We start from the raw sequence: 19,679 nt of genomic DNA on the forward strand, positions 1-19,679 counted from the left end.
AATAACTGCATGGAACACTTTGTGAACAAGGAGAACATACAGAAAAATCTCAGGGTTGAATGATCGGCATTTATTTTGCATTCCTGTTTGGGTTTTGAGTTGTTTTGTTGGCAGAATAAAACAAATCAAAGCTCTTTGTTTGAAAAATATTAGCTGAAGATTTTCCAGTACAACTCTCTGTTGTTTTCCCCCACTACTTTGCAACTGCAGATGGTTTGTTCTTTACATATCAAACACATTATTACTGGATGGCACTACAGCTTCAGTTAGTAAGAACAAACATACTAGTATATAATCATGTACAAGTATATAATCATGTACTTTGTACATTTTTTCCTTTTTGTTCAGTGATATTGTTAGGGAAAATATTACATACCCAACATTCTCTGCATCTTCATCACACTCAGCCCTATATTTGCAAACTCCACATTTTGAGTGTTTTCTCTGAACTTCTGTCCCAGATCCTTCATACTCTGAAAAGAAAAAAATAAAAAATAAAAACAAACAGAAAGCATGACTTTCAAATTAAGCTCTGTTTTTGCTTACCTAAATCCATTTGCCTTCAGGAATACTGTCAACATAAAGCTATCGTATACTGAAGCTATTAACCTTAATAGTGTTCCCTTTTTGAAAGTCTGTCAATTGCAAGTTGGTAGAACTGTACCAGTGATAGAAAAGCATCCCTGAAAACACTAATGCTTCATTGATTGGCTCTTCCTTTATTCTTATTTCAGTCGTTTTTATTTATTCCTGCTTCACCAGGCACATAACTGGCATTGATGTATCCCAGTCACATTTACTCTTAATTGCCACTGATAATGGATAAACCCTGTCCCTTTAGACGTCCTTGAATATTAGGTTCTGGGGATTTAAATACCATTTTCTGTAACAGTCTTTAATTACAGATATCCTTATGCAAGGTTACTTCTTGCATTTTTTTCCTCTTTTTGATTACTGACTATGGGATTAGACTGTGCTCACATGTCATATATGCTGTGATGTATTTTCCAAACTACTTTGTTTAGTTCTATAGGAATAAAAGAAAAAAGTCATCTTAACAAGAATCTGGTAGAAATACTATGTATCCTAAAAAGTAAAATCAATACCTCAAATATTCTGATCCTAAAAGCATCTACAATAATTTTACTGTTGATGTGGACATCAAAAGTCTTTACCGAGTAAAAGAGAAATAAATTATACCCTTACTAATTCACTACCATTAGACACTCTTATTTTTGATTTTCAACAAAGTGATGAAAGAGCTAGGTATTTGAAAGGAAGGAAAAGAACCACAGAAATCTGCAGAGGGAGTCGAGATCCACTTAAAGTATCCCAGTATTGTGGTGGTGCACAGCTGACCGCACAAGGCTGCCGGATGGACGGAGATCAAAGTGATTCCATTCCTTTCCTCATAGCAGCTTCATCTGCTGTAGCAACAGTAAATCAAACACCACCAATGGAACAGCTGAATTTACATTCTTTAAATACAAACAGGAAAAAGTAATCCACAACAGCTCTTCCTAATTTCCCTGGATCTTGGCTGCAGGGGATCTCTCCCTCTGACCTGTGGGGCTGTTTCCATGAAGAATAGTGCAGGTGAGACCTGCAAGGTGACTGCTTCTGTCTAAAACATGCTGTGCATTTTCCAGAGATTAATACTTATCAAACAAAATTCCTGCCATAGAAATTCTATCACTACTCTTATTAAGATGCAGTAGAGGTCATCTTATTTTATCTTTACAAACGCACATCTTATTTGATTTCTCCTTCTCTCCAGGTGCCACATTCCTATGCCTATTTTTGGCATTTTAAAGTGTCCTTTAGTGTCAGATTTCACTTTTCCATGCTAATAAATTATCCCCTATGGTCTGAATAAGTTAAACAAATGGCACTGCTTTCATTCATGGTATTTCCACTTCTTTTTCTGTTCTTATGACCCTTGATTCCCTTTACAGGAAGTTGACACCATGACACCATCTGGAGTGGCAGGTACAAGAGCTGGACATATTGTCCCAGAAAAGTTGTCTTTTAAAAAGCAAATACCATTTGTGGCATTCTTCTCTTTAAACATCCAACTATCATATTTCTTTTTGACCATTCTTCTGCACTGACAATAATATTTATTTTATTATCCACTTTATTCCCTAATGAACACTTTTCAGGGTCAACAGTCTGTACGAGAGATGTTTTCCTGACATCACGGAAAAATTACCTAGGTCCTGGACTTGCTATAGATAAATGTCCTCAGACATTAAAATCCTGCCTGCTTATGCATCCTGTTAGCTCAGTGACCTGTCATCCACACCAAAGCAGTGCTGACTGATTTGCTCCCAGGTCTCCAGTGGAAGGGGTCACGAGGCCGAGAACAGTCTCTAGAAACACACTCATTTTCCACCAACTCCTTGACATTTAATGATCTATTGATTTGCAGTATTTTTCCACATTAGATGTGCAATGTGTGCATGCTATGCTCTCTACTTACTTAGACTTGGATGAGGTTAAAGATCACATTTGACTGAGAAAGGTTATGGCTCTGCGGTGGTATGCTTAAATAAAATGTTCTGTTGTACAAACGCACTTCTTGGAAAAATCAGTTTAAAAAATGGTAATTTTCTCAATAAAGGTTTTCCATGAACTCATCATGACTGGCATTAATATTTTTTCCCTCACTTAATTCTGTACTCGGTTGATTTTTCCACCTTCTATTTCACTGCTATTCTTCTCATAGGTGCCGGAATGAGAGGCTGTTGCCTCCCTGTCATCACGCTTAACTTTTCTGAAAATATTTTTATACTATTTATCATTATTCTACTGAAGGAAAAGAAACAAAAAAAATCGTCAACAGCCTAGAGAATTCTTTATCACCCATTTTTAAACCTTTCAGGTGCAAACCTGGCAAACCTGTTGGTTACAAAATACTTCTTCAACATTTGGTGCTTGATATCCTTCTATGGTACAACTAACATGGAAAATATTTCATCATGCCCCATTTGTACTATCTGACTTGACTACAAATACAACCAGAATGCTTTACTGAGCACTTTTACTGCACTATTAGCATTTCAATTTTGCAATGGAGCAAAAGAAGTAGCACACAAACAAGCACATACACATTCTTCCTCTTGAGCTCTATTTCTGCTTCCTGTTAATGTACCAACACCTTTTATTTTCAGAATCATAGCCCAAAACTACTTGTTGATTGCTCTATAAACTATTTGATGTAAAATTCTCTCTCTTTCCTTCCCCCCCCCCCGCCTCCTAAAATTGCTTTCTCTACCTTTTCAAAATATGTTTGTTTTTTAAAAAGTGTGATTTTGTTTTTTTCTTGATCAGAACTTGCTGGACCATGTGTATCGGTCACCTACCATATTCAGAAGCATCTTTCACTTCTAGCTGCATTATGGTTTAGCAGTAACCATATCAGACACTGCACATAATATAGACTGACGTCCTGTTGTGGCTTAGGAATGGTACTAATTCCATTCAGTGTCCCCAGAAAGACTCTCCAAATAACGTGCTGCTCACTGACCCATCCCCTTTGCCCCTGTGGTGGGATGGAGTGGTAAATTGGAGGCACAAAAGGTAAAACTCACAGGCTGAAGCAAGAACAATTTACTGCAGGCAGCAATGAGATAAGAAAATGAACAGTAACGGCAACAATATTAATAACAAAGGCGCACAGATGAGAGAGTGATTCACATGCTAAAATGCTCACTGCAGAGCCCAACCTGACTGCAGCCATGCTGCCCTGACCAGAAAAGAGCCATTCCTTCCAGAAAAAACTCCCTTTCCCCTGCTCCCATCAATGATGCAAGGTGGTATGGAAAAACTTCTGGGTCCTGTCCCTGCCTCCTCCTGGCTACTGCAAAAATGAATATTGTCCTGGATAGAACCAAGACAAGTCCTTCAAGAAAACACAACTTTTCCCATCAATAAAAACTAGACAAATATTGTTTTTCAACCTGAATTGGTAGCAGACCTGTACATCTGTATCCTGCTAAAATATGTTAACCCATTAATATTTGAGAGCATGTTTCTCTGGTGTAAACATCTTCAAATAGGCAATATATCCCTTGACATATTGCCTCTCCCTTCTCCTTTCTCCCCCACATTTGATTGTTTCTACATAGGTTGTAGGCATTAATTTCAATATTCCAATCAATCGGATCTTCCCAGTAGGTTTCAGTAATAACAATTAGGTCAAAATATGCTCCCAAATGAGCAATTCGGGCTTCTCTTGTTTATTATGCAAGCTTCTAATATTGATGTATAGATGATTACAGAATTTCTTCTTCTTGGTTTTGTTGTTATCTTGATTAATTCTGTTCTTGACATATAAATTTGATGGTGAGTGAAAGCTCCTTTTCCCTCTCTTTTCAGTTTCCTTACATGTTTCAGGCCAGCGCCTCATTAATGCTCTGTCCTTCAAAAGAAACAAGGCAGAAAGATAGGATCAGTGACTCCCAGTTGTCTCTCTGAGCTGTGCTCCCTAACCCTTCTCCTCGAGTCATTATTCCTCTGCAGAAGACAGCCAGCTATATCTTAGGAGCCGCAGGGTAAGAGCCTGCCAATGGACAGCAGCTCTAGAGGAATGGGGCAGCAGTAAATTGCTTCCCTCAGCAACTCATTTGTGTGTTCCTACAATGGTAATGTGTCTGGGTTTCTGCTGAGGGCTTTCAATCAGGCTTAAAACAAAAGCATCCATCTGTGTCAAGGTGAAGTTTGGTCTGCCCTAAGGCATAGCTTGGGAAGGGAGCTGTGCTGTATATTTGTATTTATCACTGTTCCCAGTGAAGAGAAGGGAGCTGCTACTCCTCAGTAGCCATGTATAGATACAACTCCTTGATAGAATGTCTAGGAAAGCCCCTCTGAAAATCAGTTCCTAACTGGTTTGGGATCATAATGATTTTTACTGTATCTTAGGGGATCAACTAATCTCAGAAAGATTTCTGACTGATTCCCTCAGTAGGGCTAGCACTGGAAATTCCCCTCAAAATATCACAGTCCACAGAATTGTATGTTAAGGACTGCAATTCACTCTAGAGCTTAGTGACTTATCCTACATTCCATTAACTTTTAGGGCAACTTTAATGACGCACTTAGTTAAAAAGGAGATTGTTCCCATAATCTGAAACAAAGCTGCAAACCTGCTCTTTTTGTCTTTAAGTGTATATTTAAAGCAAAGTGCAACACTACCCTTAGCTTCTCCAAAGTTTTGGCAAGTGATGTCTTGAATTCTCTTGGCCATGCTGATGGATCTTATGCAAAAGCAATATTTGGCAGTGTAGGAGGTCCTGCTCTCTTGTCCAGCCACACAGCTGGCTTAGAAGCTAAGCCTGGCTTGGTACAACAGAGATCTATATGTGGCTGTAAGGTCCTTTCCATGTGCAGTGTGGACCACTCATTGCTGCCTCAAGCACCCTTCAGTAAAGGCACCAGCCTCTGAAATTGGATTTTGCAAGAATGGGCGTTACAGACTTAACAGGAGGATGCCAGGTCTACTGAGGTGCCTGGAGGAGGGGATTTTGAAGATTGGTTCCCTAACCACAGCCCAGCAATGGTGATTGGCTTACCCAGCGCTAGAGACAATGACAATGTGTACACTTAGCAGCAAAGGACGTGAGGACGTGCACTGTAAAACTCCCTACCACCACGGCCCGGTGAACTGTTAGGGATTTCACACGCCTGAGAACTGGAACTTCTGGTTTGTTCTATGCATGTGTCACCGTGGATAATGATAGGAAAAGCTGGCTTATTGCAAGACTGGATCAGCTTTTGCACTGCAGAAAACTCCAGTTAGAGAACTCGAGTACCCATTCACTCCAGTGCTCTGCTTCAAATGCAGCAAACTCCTTTTTCTCTGAAGGAAGACACAATAGCTTCAGTGTAAGCACCAGGGAAAACAAGCATGACCAGATGATGGTAGAAAACAAAGGAGATGAAAGTCGCCAGATGCCAAGGGAGATGTCCCACAATTTCATGAATATACTGAAAAATCTTAGAATAAGTCTCCACTAGTAGAATGCCTGAACATTTAGGGTCTTGCCTCTGCCTTTATGAATCTTTGCTGCAGCAACAGCAGTTCTTGCTTGTTTTATTTCAGTTTTAATTTCACCTACATTGAGTAGGATCTTGACAGCAGTAAATAGGGCTATTTGAAGCTAAAGTGATACTCTGTGACAAGCCACGTGATGGAATCCATGGAATCTTTCTAAGTCACACACCATTATAGGAATAGCTAAAAGACATGATGCTACCTCCTATCCAGGGTGTTAATCACCATTAAGTTTCTGCAAGTCATATTAAAATACATTAAAACAAATCAGTGGCACTATTACAAATTAAAATAGAAAATATTCCAGGCTCTAAATTGTGTGTTTATTCCACCCTGACTGTGTGACAATTACTGGATAAGTGTTGTCCCCAGTGAGGGGAAGGAACAGATGGCAGCCTGCTAAAAAGCACATACTGTATACCAATTTATTAATTACTAAATGCAATCTGCTAGACGTTCATCACAAGATACTTCAGCTCTTAAATTTCAGAGGGATTAGAAATTCAAAACAAATTATTTTAATAATAATTAACTTAGCTATATGTATTGCAAGCATGTTATTTCCTTAGCTTAAAAGCCTGAAATGATTGGGTGCCATCTGTCTAAATACCATTACAACTTTTTTAATATCAAAAAGGGCATTTTGCTCAGGTACACAGACAAACACTGAACAAAACTAATGAAAAATTAATGTTATGGGCATAGTAGGACACTTAGAAATCTCACCCTTGTTGGCTGATTACTAGAACAGAGAACCTGACTCTTTAGGACAGTGATTATTTCTGAGACACTGGCTTGAGAAGCCTTTTGTTAGCTCTTTCATGGTGTATTTAACAAATGCTGATGGTTTTCAACACATTCTTGCAAAGGCCTTACTGTATCACAAAGTCAACATCACAGCTGTAAGCTGGCAGTCTACATTTTATGTGCGTGTGACGACCTCAGAATAATTTTTTGTGTCCCAATCTACAAGTTGTGGAAATACATCCAGCAGGTCAAATAGTGGCGCAATTTACAACTGGTGGAGATGAACGCAAATCTGAGCCTGTATCTTCTCCTTCTGCAGTTCCACCTCAGAGTCTAACAAAATATTGATTAAACAAAGGGCCTAATTTTAGGACTCTGTTCTTCAGAACAGAGAAACTGCAGAATGATTAATAGGGAAATACAAAGAGAAGCCCACGTCTTAGTTGCAAATTTAAAGGATCCCACCATCTTCAGCCATGACCCCAGCTAGGCAACGCTTTAAAGTCTGAGTCTCTGCTCTCTGACATTGCTTTCTGTAGGGGTGAAACATAATGGTAGAGTACTGAGATTTTTGAAATTTCTCTCATTTCTAAATTGACAATCTTATATTCTTCTTTAAAAAGGCTCAGGATACCCATTGCCACAAGTGACCAACTGCTTGGTTTCATAACTACAATTTTTATTATGTTAATTGAAGTTTCAGACTTCTGAAATTAGAAAAATGGGTCATTTTATTACAACTCAATGTTAACAGAGCATAGAAAATGGAAATAGCTCATTCAGAATGTCAGAGGGCAACTAGACAATTGTGTCATCCTTAAAAATTATATTACTTCATCTCATTTAGGCATACTGAAAAAATTCTCCCTCTCTTAATTCTTTTCCTAAAACCTAGTATCTTTGTAACAGTAAAGATGATTTGTGGAGAACCTCAACAAGCAGTTTCGTGGTCTCTAGGTGTTATTTCTCATAGCACATGGGGACTACTGAGGCGAGATATTATCTGAAACAATCTTTGAGGAAGACGACTTTTGTGGATTTTTCTCTTGTTTCTAAATCTAATTTATTTTCTTTCTTTCTTTCTTTCTTTCTTTCTTTCTTTCTTTCTTTCTTTCTTTCTTTCTTTCTTTCTATGTAGAAATGAATACATTAACATCATACAGTTTGGGAGTAGGAGGGATAATCTGCATGAAGTCAAACTAATGAGACTGTTCTTTAATGAAATGCGGAAAATGAAAAAGAACAATGTGAATCAGCACCACAAATCTTAGCTAACCATGAGGCCAACATCTAATTTCAGCAGTGGAGACTGTCTCAGGCAGAGTTATAGCAGCTGAAGAGCACCACTCAGATACTTTCCCAGTATTTTCTTTCAAAGTTAAAAATGCACCAGCAAACAGTGCATCTGCACAGCACTTGCAATGCCTCCTGAATGCACACGGGCAGCTGTGCTCATCCATTCCATGTGTGCAAGCATCACTGGTGCATACACAATCACACTAATTGCATGTCTGAGAAACACAGCAAACACTGGTTCTGTGATTAACATCTGGAAGTGCAGATCCTAGGAAGAAAACACAAGTCTCTAAGCTAGTATGTTTGCTTGCTTGTTGGTTCTCTCACTTGTCCTTGCATTTTCCACTTCCACTGAAGCTTTCTCATGCTTCCAAGCAGCAGCTGTGCTTAACCTGTAGGGCACAGAGGTTCCCCAGGGAATTAGGTTCCCATTTGACCACCCTTATCCAAGAGTATAGGATTAAACATTCTGGCATGGGTGATTACTGTATCTTAGTATCTCCTGACTTTCTCCAAAAGAAAATGGGGAAGGCTGGGCCAGGATGCACTTCTGCAGAAGACAGTCCCACTGCTGAAATAACCAGAGAGGCAGAACTGAGGAGGGCCCCATGGAGCACCTCTACCCTTCAGGTCACCCTCTGGCTGGCTTCCTATCCTTTCTTGTTCAGATACCAAACAATGCATCTCCATCCTCAATAGGTCCAACACTCTTCTAGAAGTCCGGTTTTGTTTCTCAATTCCCTTAGCTTGTAGTAAGACTTTTCAGGTTTTAAGGTTTTCATGTAATACTTTTGCACCTACTTGAATTATGAAAAGAACAAACAAAACTCCAGTTACAAAAATATGCTTGAATTTTCAGCCAGAGCAGAGTTCAATAAGCAAAGCAGCAGTGGATTCCATTCCTTGAAGGATAGTTTTCAAGACACAGAAAATGACTCAACATGATGAAGACTAATCAACTGTCCTGCAGAAGTATTATCCAACACTCTTTTTAGCAAAGAAAATGCACAGGAACAGGAATAATTCAACGTGTCACAAATAGCCTAGATGTATTTTAAAAAAGGAAGAAGAGCCAAGTAGGATTTTCAATATCTCGTTGTTTAAATTTCTTTTTCCTTAACCTAAATTTTAGAACTAAACCCAACTGTTTTCATACTGAACAGAAGAAGGAATATTTCAATTGGCCCAAAGGCACTCAGAAGAGACCCCAATAAAGGAAAGCCTAATGTCACAAAACTGCTGGAGGACAGACTGGGTACATTGTTCCTTCTTAATTCAATACCCAGGCAGTGCAGAAACTCACCTGGGGCCAAGGAAACCAGATTCAATTCTTTATGCCTTAAGTGAACTGAATCTACATATTCCACCTCCCAAGACAATGCACCAACTACTTCTGCAAGGTATCGAGGGATCACCAAACCTCCTAAGCCGATGGCATTCTATTTTGCATAAATAATTCAAATTCACTGGCATGCTGAGCCCCAGCTAACAAAGCCTTTCCATAGCACGAATCCTTCTTCCCCAACTCTTTGTCCCAGGCTCAATGAGCATTTCAAACGAGAACAAAGGGAACAGCAGTGACAAAGGGAAAACCACATGGGTCTCTCTTGCCCCCACAGGTGGATTTGGGTTCAGCCTCCTGCCCCAAATCAAGGAATGAGCATATTTGAACATGGACCTTTCAACTCTTCAGTGAGCAGCCAACAAAACATAGCATGTTCTAGCCTACATTTTTCAAACTGCTCTTAAAGCTACCCAAAGAATCCTGACATCTATCAGTTGGCTGCCTGTCGCTAGAGGACGCGAAAAGAATAATACTGACACAGCCAAGTTCAGAGCAAAAAGAAGGGTAGTTTATTTACTTGACCTTGCTTATATAGAGTCTGGACAATGACCAGGGATTGGAGAATAAGGTTATCCCCTCTCCACCCCACTGGCCAGACTGGAAGTCCATCAATTGTCCCTCCTCAGAGAGGAATGCAAAAACAATCACTTTGTTTATGTTACAATCCATGAGAAACTCCACTACAAAAATGTAAACAAATCAGAAGGCTAAAACTCAGGGCAACAGCTGCCAATCTCTTCTAGATCAACACAGTAACATTTACAAGGGACTTTAACTGGGATCTTTTTATGGAGTTAGAAAATACTGAAAAACAAAGCAAAACAAAAAACAAACAAACAAACAAATCTGAACTAATCTCAATGGCATTCAAACTTTTCTAAAACTGTTCTAAAATAAAAGTGAAACATGGACTATATTACTGTCATCTCTCTCCTACAAGAACTGCATAGCAGTACCAAGGCCAGAAAGCCTGGCTTGCAGGCAGTCCTAGTGGAATAACAGACTGGCTAACAAAGGGAGAAGGAGAAGCAAACAGAGCTGAGGAAAGAGTGTGAAGCATCAAAAAAGTTACCTGTGGAGGTAAGAAGAGGAAGTGTTTGAGCAGAAAATTGTTCCTTCAGACTGCCCCAAAAGGAAACAAAGGTGAGAATGGCCCTGTGCTAGCAGCATCCCAGGAATTTACTGATAGCAGCTTATTAAGTGGGAGGGAAATGCCCCCATTCCCCTCCATACAGGAAAAAAAGAGTGAGCTAGCTCCTAGTTTTTGAAAAGTTAGCTGTTACATTTAGGTCCACAGTGATGCCGTAGGTGGTTTTCCACAAAAACATTTTCATGTAGCTATACAAGATTTACAGTACTTCAAAACTCACTGTGTTTGTATATATCTGTGTCTTATATTTTTCATTCTATATGTATTCTTGTTAGTAACATCAAAGATATAACTAAGATTTTTTTTTTTTTAATCCTTGGAAGAAAATTAAGATGTGTTGAGAGATGGGAACACTCCTACTACCAGGTGTGCTACATCCCCTCTTTGAATATACAGCTTTTAACAAAAAAATACTAGAGTAAAGCACTTTATAGAAATAGATATCATAATGCAATTGTGCTATATTTTATACATCAAGCTTGACCAAGCATAAGGTATTGTGAATGGTCATTTTCTGGAGACAAATACAGGTCAAATAGGGATCTAAATATTGCACTACATTGCTGGTAGCAAATGAAAAATTATATAGGTCAAATCTGAAAGAACAATATTGGTGAAACGCACACTACAACTTATTCCTCTACCAGTACTGTTCTGAGATGGTCCAATAATGCTGCCACCTTAAAACTTATTTTAAGTGCCATAGTTTTTCCTCAATCCATGTGGTATACAGTAGCCATGTGTATATATATGTGTAAAAAAACTGGCACACATCAGTTTGAAAGAAAGACCAAAACCAAAGACAAGTGAAGTTTCGTACTCACCTCCTTCTCCTGACCCAGAGCCATTATCTGAAAAAGAAACAGAGGGAGAGGAGGAAAAACAGAAAAGAAAGCAAATGAAAATATTGCTCCAGGAGCAGCTGTTTGTTCAGGAACTTGTCACTGCAAAACATTACACAGATGTTACATTTCATGAGCCAGCTGTAAAAACAAACATCCCACATAAGGTCTGGCATCCTTTAATGTGGTTTGTCCATACTCACTGTGCCCTAGTCTCTCTCTTCCCTGTCAAGGTATTACTCGAGGAACAGCATTATTCAATACTGAAACCAAATTATCTTTCTTAGCCTCTTTTCAACTGTTAGAGATTAAAATTTGCTAAACCCAAGACAGTACAAAGTTCGATTTTGGAATGTTTATGTTTCCTTACCCTCTGGCCCTGGGAGTGGTACTTCAAGGAATACTTAAACACACAATTCACCTGACTGCAGAAGTAGCTCCAGAGGACAACTAGTTCTCCAAGTAAAGTTGATTTAAGTCATCTAATGACAAAATAGCTTCTCTCAGTCGAGTCAATCACTTTGAATAAAGATGCTCTAATGGCATTGTTATTTCATTGACGTTTGACTGACTGGATTAGCATCTGAGGAATGACAGCTTTCAACTGGATCCCATTTGCATTAGCACCTTAGGTGTCAGCAGCACTTGAGCTTCTTCACCACCCCTGGCCAACTAACTCTACCTCAGAGCACCATGGATGTGTTCAGGCATTTAGCACACTCATCCCACTGGGCAGTGCTCTGCACAGGCTTCAGCTAGCACGCAGCAAAGACAAGCCCTTAAACACATGAACTGAGTCACAAAACTTCCTGTCTTTCTTGCTCAAACGAGGAGGAGAGGAGAGGATGGAGTGGCAACTACTGTCAGTGAATTGTTTCCCATTCCCATTAGATTGGCTCCTCTGGAAGGAGAGGAGAGGAGAGGAGAGGAGAGGAGAGGAGAGGAGAGGAGAGGAGAGGAGAGGAGAGGAGAGGAGAGGAGAGGAGAGGAGAGGAGAGGAGAGGAGAGGAGAGGAGAGGAGAGGAGAGGAGAGGAGAGGAGAGGAGAGGAGAGGAGAGGAGAGGAGAGGAGAGGAGAGGAGAGGAGAGGAGAGGAGAGGAGAGGAGAGGAGAGGAGAGGAGAGGAGAGGAGCATGCATTCTGCTCATCCCACACCTTTCCTTTCATTACTGCTCTGGTGATGGAGAAGAGAGATTAATTTATTTGCTAAAAACTGAAAGAAGGAAGCCAGACAGAGAGAGGAGTGGGAATCTTACTTCCACATATGAGGTCATTGTTCACATCAGAGGAAAACCCAGACCCTCTGTTTGCTCAGTTCCCTCCCCTGCTTTTCTTTAAGGAACTGTATTTCTAAGAATAATTCCCTCTAGTGCGTGGATGAATGTGTGAAATTCCACGTTACTGGGTCACTTAACACATTAAAAATAATCTCCTGTCACATGGAGTATCAGGAATAGAGATTTGTTTTTCTTTCTCCTTAATTTTCCTTTCTTTTCTCCTATACCACTATTTGGTGTCTAGCAGACTGAGCTTATAACCTCATAGAAATTAACACAAAAACCAGAAGGTTCCTTTTTCCATCGATAGTGACCCACTTTACTGACAAAGCAGGCAATCCCATATAAAATGTAATTGTTGAGTCACTGAGAAATATGCCTTATGATGGAGTATTGCTTCATTAAGAAATTTGAAGGAGCATAATTTACTTATATGAGTTAATATATAGGATTGTTTATGATGGTAAAATTGTGTCATAAGCCGCTTTGGGAGACAGGAAGCTGACATAAAAATATGAGCAAGTCCACCATGTAATGGTGAAGACAAAGGGCAAAATGTCTCAAAGAAGTTTGACTTTCTCTGTGTCTTTCTTTCCAGCTCTCACTCACTGACTGCTGTCCCCAGAGCTGAGAAATGCTGCTCAGCCCCAGTGTGAGGGACTTTGGCTAAATCCTGTGTCTGTGGGTCAGGGCAGGTACCACACATGGAAAGCACCCCATAAATCATGGAGGTGATGCTCAGACCCCATCTCTATAGATCATTGGCTTGATATACATGAAGTCCACTTGGCAGGACATCACAGCAGCAGGATAGATTCATTTCTACTTCCCTGGACTTTCGGTTCTCAAAAAGGATTAAAAAAAAAAAAAAAAAAAAAAAGTGTCATCCTCTATAACACTGTACCATTTTCAACTTTTCCCTGGGAGCTATGCTAGGACTCTTGTCTCCTGGGTAACCATGCTAAACTAAGCTGGTGTTCCTGCTTTTTTTCTTTTCCTGAGCCTCGGCTAGATTTTCCCAGGCAGCTGCTGGTTAAAAGAGTAGCATTTTTTTTCCAGCTTACTTGGACAAGCAGCCCTGCTCTTTTCAGGCCCTTAATGAATTCAGGGTTTTCAAAAGTTGCCTCCATGCACCAAGATCTGTCATTAAAGATGCTAAAAGAAGTGAAGATGCCAGGCACAAAGAGCATCCTCCAGCCACTGGTCAGTAATTAGAGGAGGAGTGATTGACCTCTATTTTTACTTAAGCCACCCTTTTCCAAATAGGTGGCTTTTCCTTTAAGGTGTTCAAGGCCAGGCTGGATGGAGCTCTAAGCCACTTGGTCTAGTGGAAGATATCTCTACCCAGGGCCGTGAAGTGGGAACTGGATAATCTTCAAAGTCCCTTCCAAACAAAACCACTTCATGATTCTATAGAAATATGTTAATGCACAAATATAGAGACTTCTGCTGTGAGCTGCTTTTATCCATGAGGAGTTTCTGGATAAAATACACAAAGAAGGACTTGGATCAGACACAGCATCTGAATGCTGTAAGCACTAAGCTACAGTCAGAATCTCCTTTTTTTGTTCTTTTGGAACAGGAGCCAGTTCTGTACTGTGGATCTGCCCTGGTGCAGAGGCAGAAAAAACTCCACAAAACCAAAAATGCTTGCAGCCTCTCTCATTCAGGAGGGATGGCTTTTAACTCAAAGTAGCGTGAAAATTGAACCCATCACTTCCCCATTCAGGGCAACAGCTCCAAACTGCTAAGTACAAACAGGAGGGCAAACAGTCCACTGACAAATTAAGTAAGCAGACCCTTCCATAAGCTACTTCCAAGAGAATAATTCCTCTATGATTCCTGTGTTTGTTTCTAGTTCTGCAAATAACTTCACTACTTTTTGCTTTTTTTTTTTTAAATCCCCACAGAAAGCAATGGACTGTGGCTTCCAAACGTATACAGTACATTGAGAAACTGCAAGTATAATCAAGTACTACATCATTGTGTGGTTACATTTTCACGTGCTTATAATATAAATCTGGCAGCAGTCAAAATCAATATTAAAACCTGTATATGCAGACCCAACATTTCAGCCATACATTCTCTTTCATTTCTCTAAACAACAATTTTTTAATGTCAAAACTTGCATTTTGTTTATTTCTAAAGCACCTATAATTGGCTCTTTTTTAAACATTGCTTATTTTAGAGTATTAAAACTCTGACAGCTTTCTGACAAAGGAGATAAATAAATATGCTGCAAATCACCTATGTCTGTAAAATTTTAATCAAAATACTACCTGCCAAGAAACAGAATAATGATTTAGTGACTAAGTCACTATCACTCAGTGTAGCCTGTTCTAGTGCCATAGCTACAGAAGGTATCAATCCCTAGCAAAAGGGAAGTATTTTATTCTTGTATGAGATTCGGAGGTCTGATATACTTTAAATATTAAACAGTTGTTCCAACACTAAGGAGGAATTTCATCCTATTGTCTTGGATGTGTCCCACCAGGACAAAGCTTTGCTTTGAAAAAAACAAAACTCTGATAGGAAGCCAGTGAGTCTGTATTAATCTCACAGTGATGCCCTAGAACAAAGCTTTTAATAACAAATTCAAAGGCAAGCAGGGAAAATTAATGGAGGTCTACAAAATATCTTTTAATTGGAATATCTGACTCTCCATTATACTTAGTGTAACAGATCAAGAACACAAATATGTCACCATCTTGGCAGGGCATGGAGAGAGTTTCCGAATGATGGCTTTTATCATCCAATATTTTCATGCCACCCAAAGTACATCAGACACTCAGGGAGCAGCAGGTACCATTCTACTCCAGCTCTGCTGATGCACTTGACACTTAAGTGCAGTATACAGCCTGAATCAGAACCTCTGTTTCACAAATGTGTTTTCAGTACTTTCTGGAGTGTTGTGCTTCAGCATGTTTCTTGATCTGTTACACTAAGTGCTAAAAACTACACTGCGTTTCCTGGGTTTTATGTAGGACTTAAAGAGAAGGAGAGGAAGGTTGAAAAAACTCCCATCCTAGATGAATAATTTAGTAATTAGCTGCCAGCAACCTGAGGCTGAGAAGAATTGATTTTTCATTGTGAAATTTTTTTCTTAGTAGAGTAGAATGCATATATTAAAAAAACCCACTTTTTGTTTTTCTTAAAATATTATCCTAGAATGTTGTTTTAGTAATAGAAAGAAACTTTTATGTTGTGTGTCCATTTTTTAAAATGGCTTGGGCATGAAATGAAAAGATATTATTTACTTATACATACTCAGTTCAAACCTTAATATTTCTTGGGTGTTGTTATAGTAATATACGAGTCCTCCAAAACTAGATTGCTTTTTTTTTCCTATTCTGCAGCATCTGGAGATAATTTACATGTGGGAGATTGGGAAAGACAGTAGATTCCGTCACCTGCCTGAGGGATGCTGCAATTATGCTTCTGAGCTTGCCGCAAAACACGGGCTTCCTTCAGTATTAGGACCAACAACACGGATTGTTTTGTAAAATGTAAACATGAGCCAGACCTCAGGATAGGTCTGTGGTGCAGTCAAAGGCTTAGAGCAGCTGGTGTGAACCACGCTGCATTTAAATGAGGTAACTGGGACTGGCAGCAGTGAGGACCTGGACCGGGTACCCTGCATGTGCATTTACCCTAATTTCCAGATAAGATTCTGCAGCTACCTGGTAACTCTAAATTGTCATTGCAATTAACTAACATGAGATTAGTAAGGAGTGTGCATCTGACCCACAGTCACGCTTTTGGCCACCATATAGGTGTTACCTTGTTTAAGTTAATCTGGGCAACTATTCTGTATCCAAAGCTGTGGGATGTCTCACAACTCAGTATTTTGTGTGTATTATTTACTTACCAAAGTCTGCAGTTGTTGACACTACTGAGTAATTTAATTTCATTCTGAGAAAGCCAGATATGTGTCCGGTCTCACCAGATTTGAATGTGCCCAGAGGTTCAGAACACCTCTGGTGGTTCCAGTTTCTGTGTCTAAGAGCGTGTTGTAATATTCCAGACAGCAAAAACCTGTGCCATGTATTTGAAACATGGAAAATCTATGCTTTAATTGTGTGAAAAGACAAAAAAGGCAGGTTCATTAGAAATGTGATGTAGAATGGTTTTGTAAGTTTTGCATATCTTCAGTGTAATGAGCCAAAGATGGTGCCTTGGATACAGGTAGAGCAGCACTCAGGATGATCAGCGTCACTTGTTGGATGCCACACTAATTCTGTATATACAAGAAATAAAAGTCCTCAAGAAATGGCTAATTTGGAGTCTGCTTCAAATTTATTGAAAACTTTTTGATGGATATCAGGGCTGCTCTATAAGCACCACCAGAAGAATTCATTATCTATTTTTTTCAGATAAAGTATTTCAACTTATAATGTTTATTTATTAATGAAGCTATATCAGATTCCTTGTCTAGCAAAAGGTTCTATTCCTAAAGAGGACTTGAGCTTATTTCATTCTGTGAAAAGCACAAAAATTTTAATTGCTGGAATAAAAGGCAAAACTAGAGTTCACCATCAAACATCATTCATTAGTGACACAAAGTGATGTTTTACATACCAGAATAACAGGGTCCTCTTGATACCATTGTTATCTCTTTCTGGTGCTTGCAAGCAGCTCTCCTGAGGAAGCATTCATTTTGGTAAGTGTCTCCATTTGATCCACAAACCGGAATATAGTTTGTGTGACACTGGAAAAGAAAGTATAAAATAACCCAGTCATACAGAAATCAAGTGATTAATCTCAACTGCATATTAATATACAGGAAGATAGTTGTGTTATTAACAACATCTTATAACCTCTGTTACTAAAGAACGATTTGAAATGTATTAGTTTTTCAGTATCGCTATATGTATTCCTCTAGGGTCACTGAAATAATAGTCTAACTCCACATGGACTGAACATAGGAATTCAGTAGGAAAGATTAAAAGCACAAAATAACTATGGTGGGACTTTGTACTGGCTAGAGGGAATATGTCAGGCATCTAGAAGTATTTGAAGGATAAACACTGAGGAAGGAGAAAACTTTTTCAAGATAATACAAGTATGACTAGGCTCAGGGGGATGAAACTGAGCAAAGGAGAATTTAAGGAGAACAGTGCTTAAGGGGAGATTTGCTGACCTTTTTGGTCAGAACAGTCTTACAATGGAGGTGGAAACAATCACCATTCTCATTAAATGCAAGAACATCATGAGTTTTTACTTGGTCAACAACTATAGTAGTGTTTTTCTATTACTACACTGAAAAATTTAAATCTTAAATTTAGTAGAACTTGATACAAATATAAAGAAAGAAAGGAAGAAAGGAAAACTTATCATTCAGTATAGCTTTTACAGAAGCTATCTGCTTTTTGCTGTTTTCTTATATTGTAACAGAAATGGATTATAAACCCCTTGGGCACATAATGTGCATTAAAATGCTGGGACCACCAATCTGCCCAACATCTGAGAGTGCTGCATGATTTCCTGCTGAACTGGAGATTGAAACCCTGCTTCACAGCACGGAAAAGGAGATATTGCCCTGTTTGGGGATGCAGTGGTAACTGTAATGTCAGACACCTTTTGCATTTCAGCACCCCAATGTAAAAAGAACTCAACCAAAAACAAAAACCAAGAAGCAATGATGAAATACAGAGTAGCTACCAAATTTCTTAACCACACAAAGTTTATTAAACTGGTATAGTTCAACCTGTGAGAGTGCATGCAGAAATAACATTAGTTAAGCTAAAATGACTTAAAAATATAAGAGTTTCTTCTCCAAATTCCAAATGAGAGTCTCTCCCACAACAGTTTCGTTGTGCTTTGCCATACATAAAGGTCAAAATACTGAAATCTTAAAACATAATTTTGAAGAGTATTAGTATTACCCTCCAGTCCTTTGTCATCCTGCCATAGATGACAAACTGAGAATGAACTAAGCAGGTACGGACAGAAATAAATCTTGCTGCCAGCTCTGAAAATTATTTCTAACAGTTTTATAATACTTTCCCATAGTGAGTAGCTCTCAAGACACTCAACCACAGCCATTAGTCCTGTCACATGCCCTGCTGAACAGTCATTTCCAGAGAGTAATTAACAGGCAACTCCTGAGGGGGACAATACTTTCAATACTGTTCGATGGATAATTCTCAATTCTCCTTAAGTCTCTTTGTAATGTTTTGAATTTGCAGGTTCTGCCCTGAGGATAGAAAATGAAAAGGGATATCTCTTTTATAGTTTGGTAAGCCTTTAGTGATTTGGTGCAGTACAGCCCAAAGTTCTCCTGCAAGCACCCTTTTACGAGTAAAGTTGTTTTCTTGTGAGGAAGTCCTCTAATACCTCAAATGACCAAAAGGGAGAGCATTTCTTCGTGCACAGGATCTTCTCGGCACGATGTGCCATGGGAAAATCCATCCAGCGCTGTGTGATTTCAGATTTTCCAACACCTGAATGAGTCATACGATTTGCTCGCTGTCACTTTGCTCCTTTTCCTATTCTGCCCTGTTAAAGCACTTTTCTTATTAACCTGATTGTTGTCAAGCCTTTCTTACTGAGATTGGAAAAGAGCCCCATGATGCCTCTCTTTCTCCTCACCCACCTCACCCACCTTACCTCCCCCACTGGTTCATAACAAACTCACTAGGTGTCGATCTGTTTTTCATTCAGGTTTTGTAAAACTCATCCAAAATACTGCAAAAGACCTTTTTTCCTGCAGAGCTCTTGCTGCCACGACATTATAGCTGTTTCTAACAACACTGAAATTTGTCATCCATTTTCCCTAATCGGAAGAAACTTCGTGCCGGTCTCGGCCTTAGTTCAGGGGTGGCTGTGATTTGTTGTGTCCCTCTGCTCCCCAAAACACCTGTCTGTCATGCAGACCTCATTGCAGCCACAACTTCTTCATGAGGGAAAGAGGAGGGGCAGGCACTGATCTCTGCTCTGTGGTCACCAGTGGCAGGACCTGAGGGAAT

The 19,679-nt window shown here is 39.4% G+C and overlaps 1 protein-coding gene across 1 annotated transcript in view; it reads right to left on the minus strand.

Annotated features, from left to right (window-relative positions):
* Window positions 1-19,679, minus strand: part of TMEFF1 (transmembrane protein with EGF like and two follistatin like domains 1) — a 113,539-nt gene that overhangs the window by 24,572 nt on the left and 69,288 nt on the right. The window contains exons 3-5 of the mRNA XM_040082029.1: window positions 17,290-17,419; window positions 11,418-11,444; window positions 377-473 (exon numbers count right to left, since the gene is read on the minus strand). Of these exons, the coding sequence (XP_039937963.1) occupies window positions 377-473; window positions 11,418-11,444; window positions 17,290-17,419 (254 nt within the window). The remainder of the gene's footprint in view (window positions 1-376; window positions 474-11,417; window positions 11,445-17,289; window positions 17,420-19,679) is intronic.

Source organism: Hirundo rustica, chromosome 1, assembly GCF_015227805.2.
Source record: "Hirundo rustica isolate bHirRus1 chromosome 1, bHirRus1.pri.v3, whole genome shotgun sequence".
In the NCBI taxonomy this organism is placed as follows: Eukaryota; Metazoa; Chordata; class Aves; order Passeriformes; family Hirundinidae; genus Hirundo; species Hirundo rustica.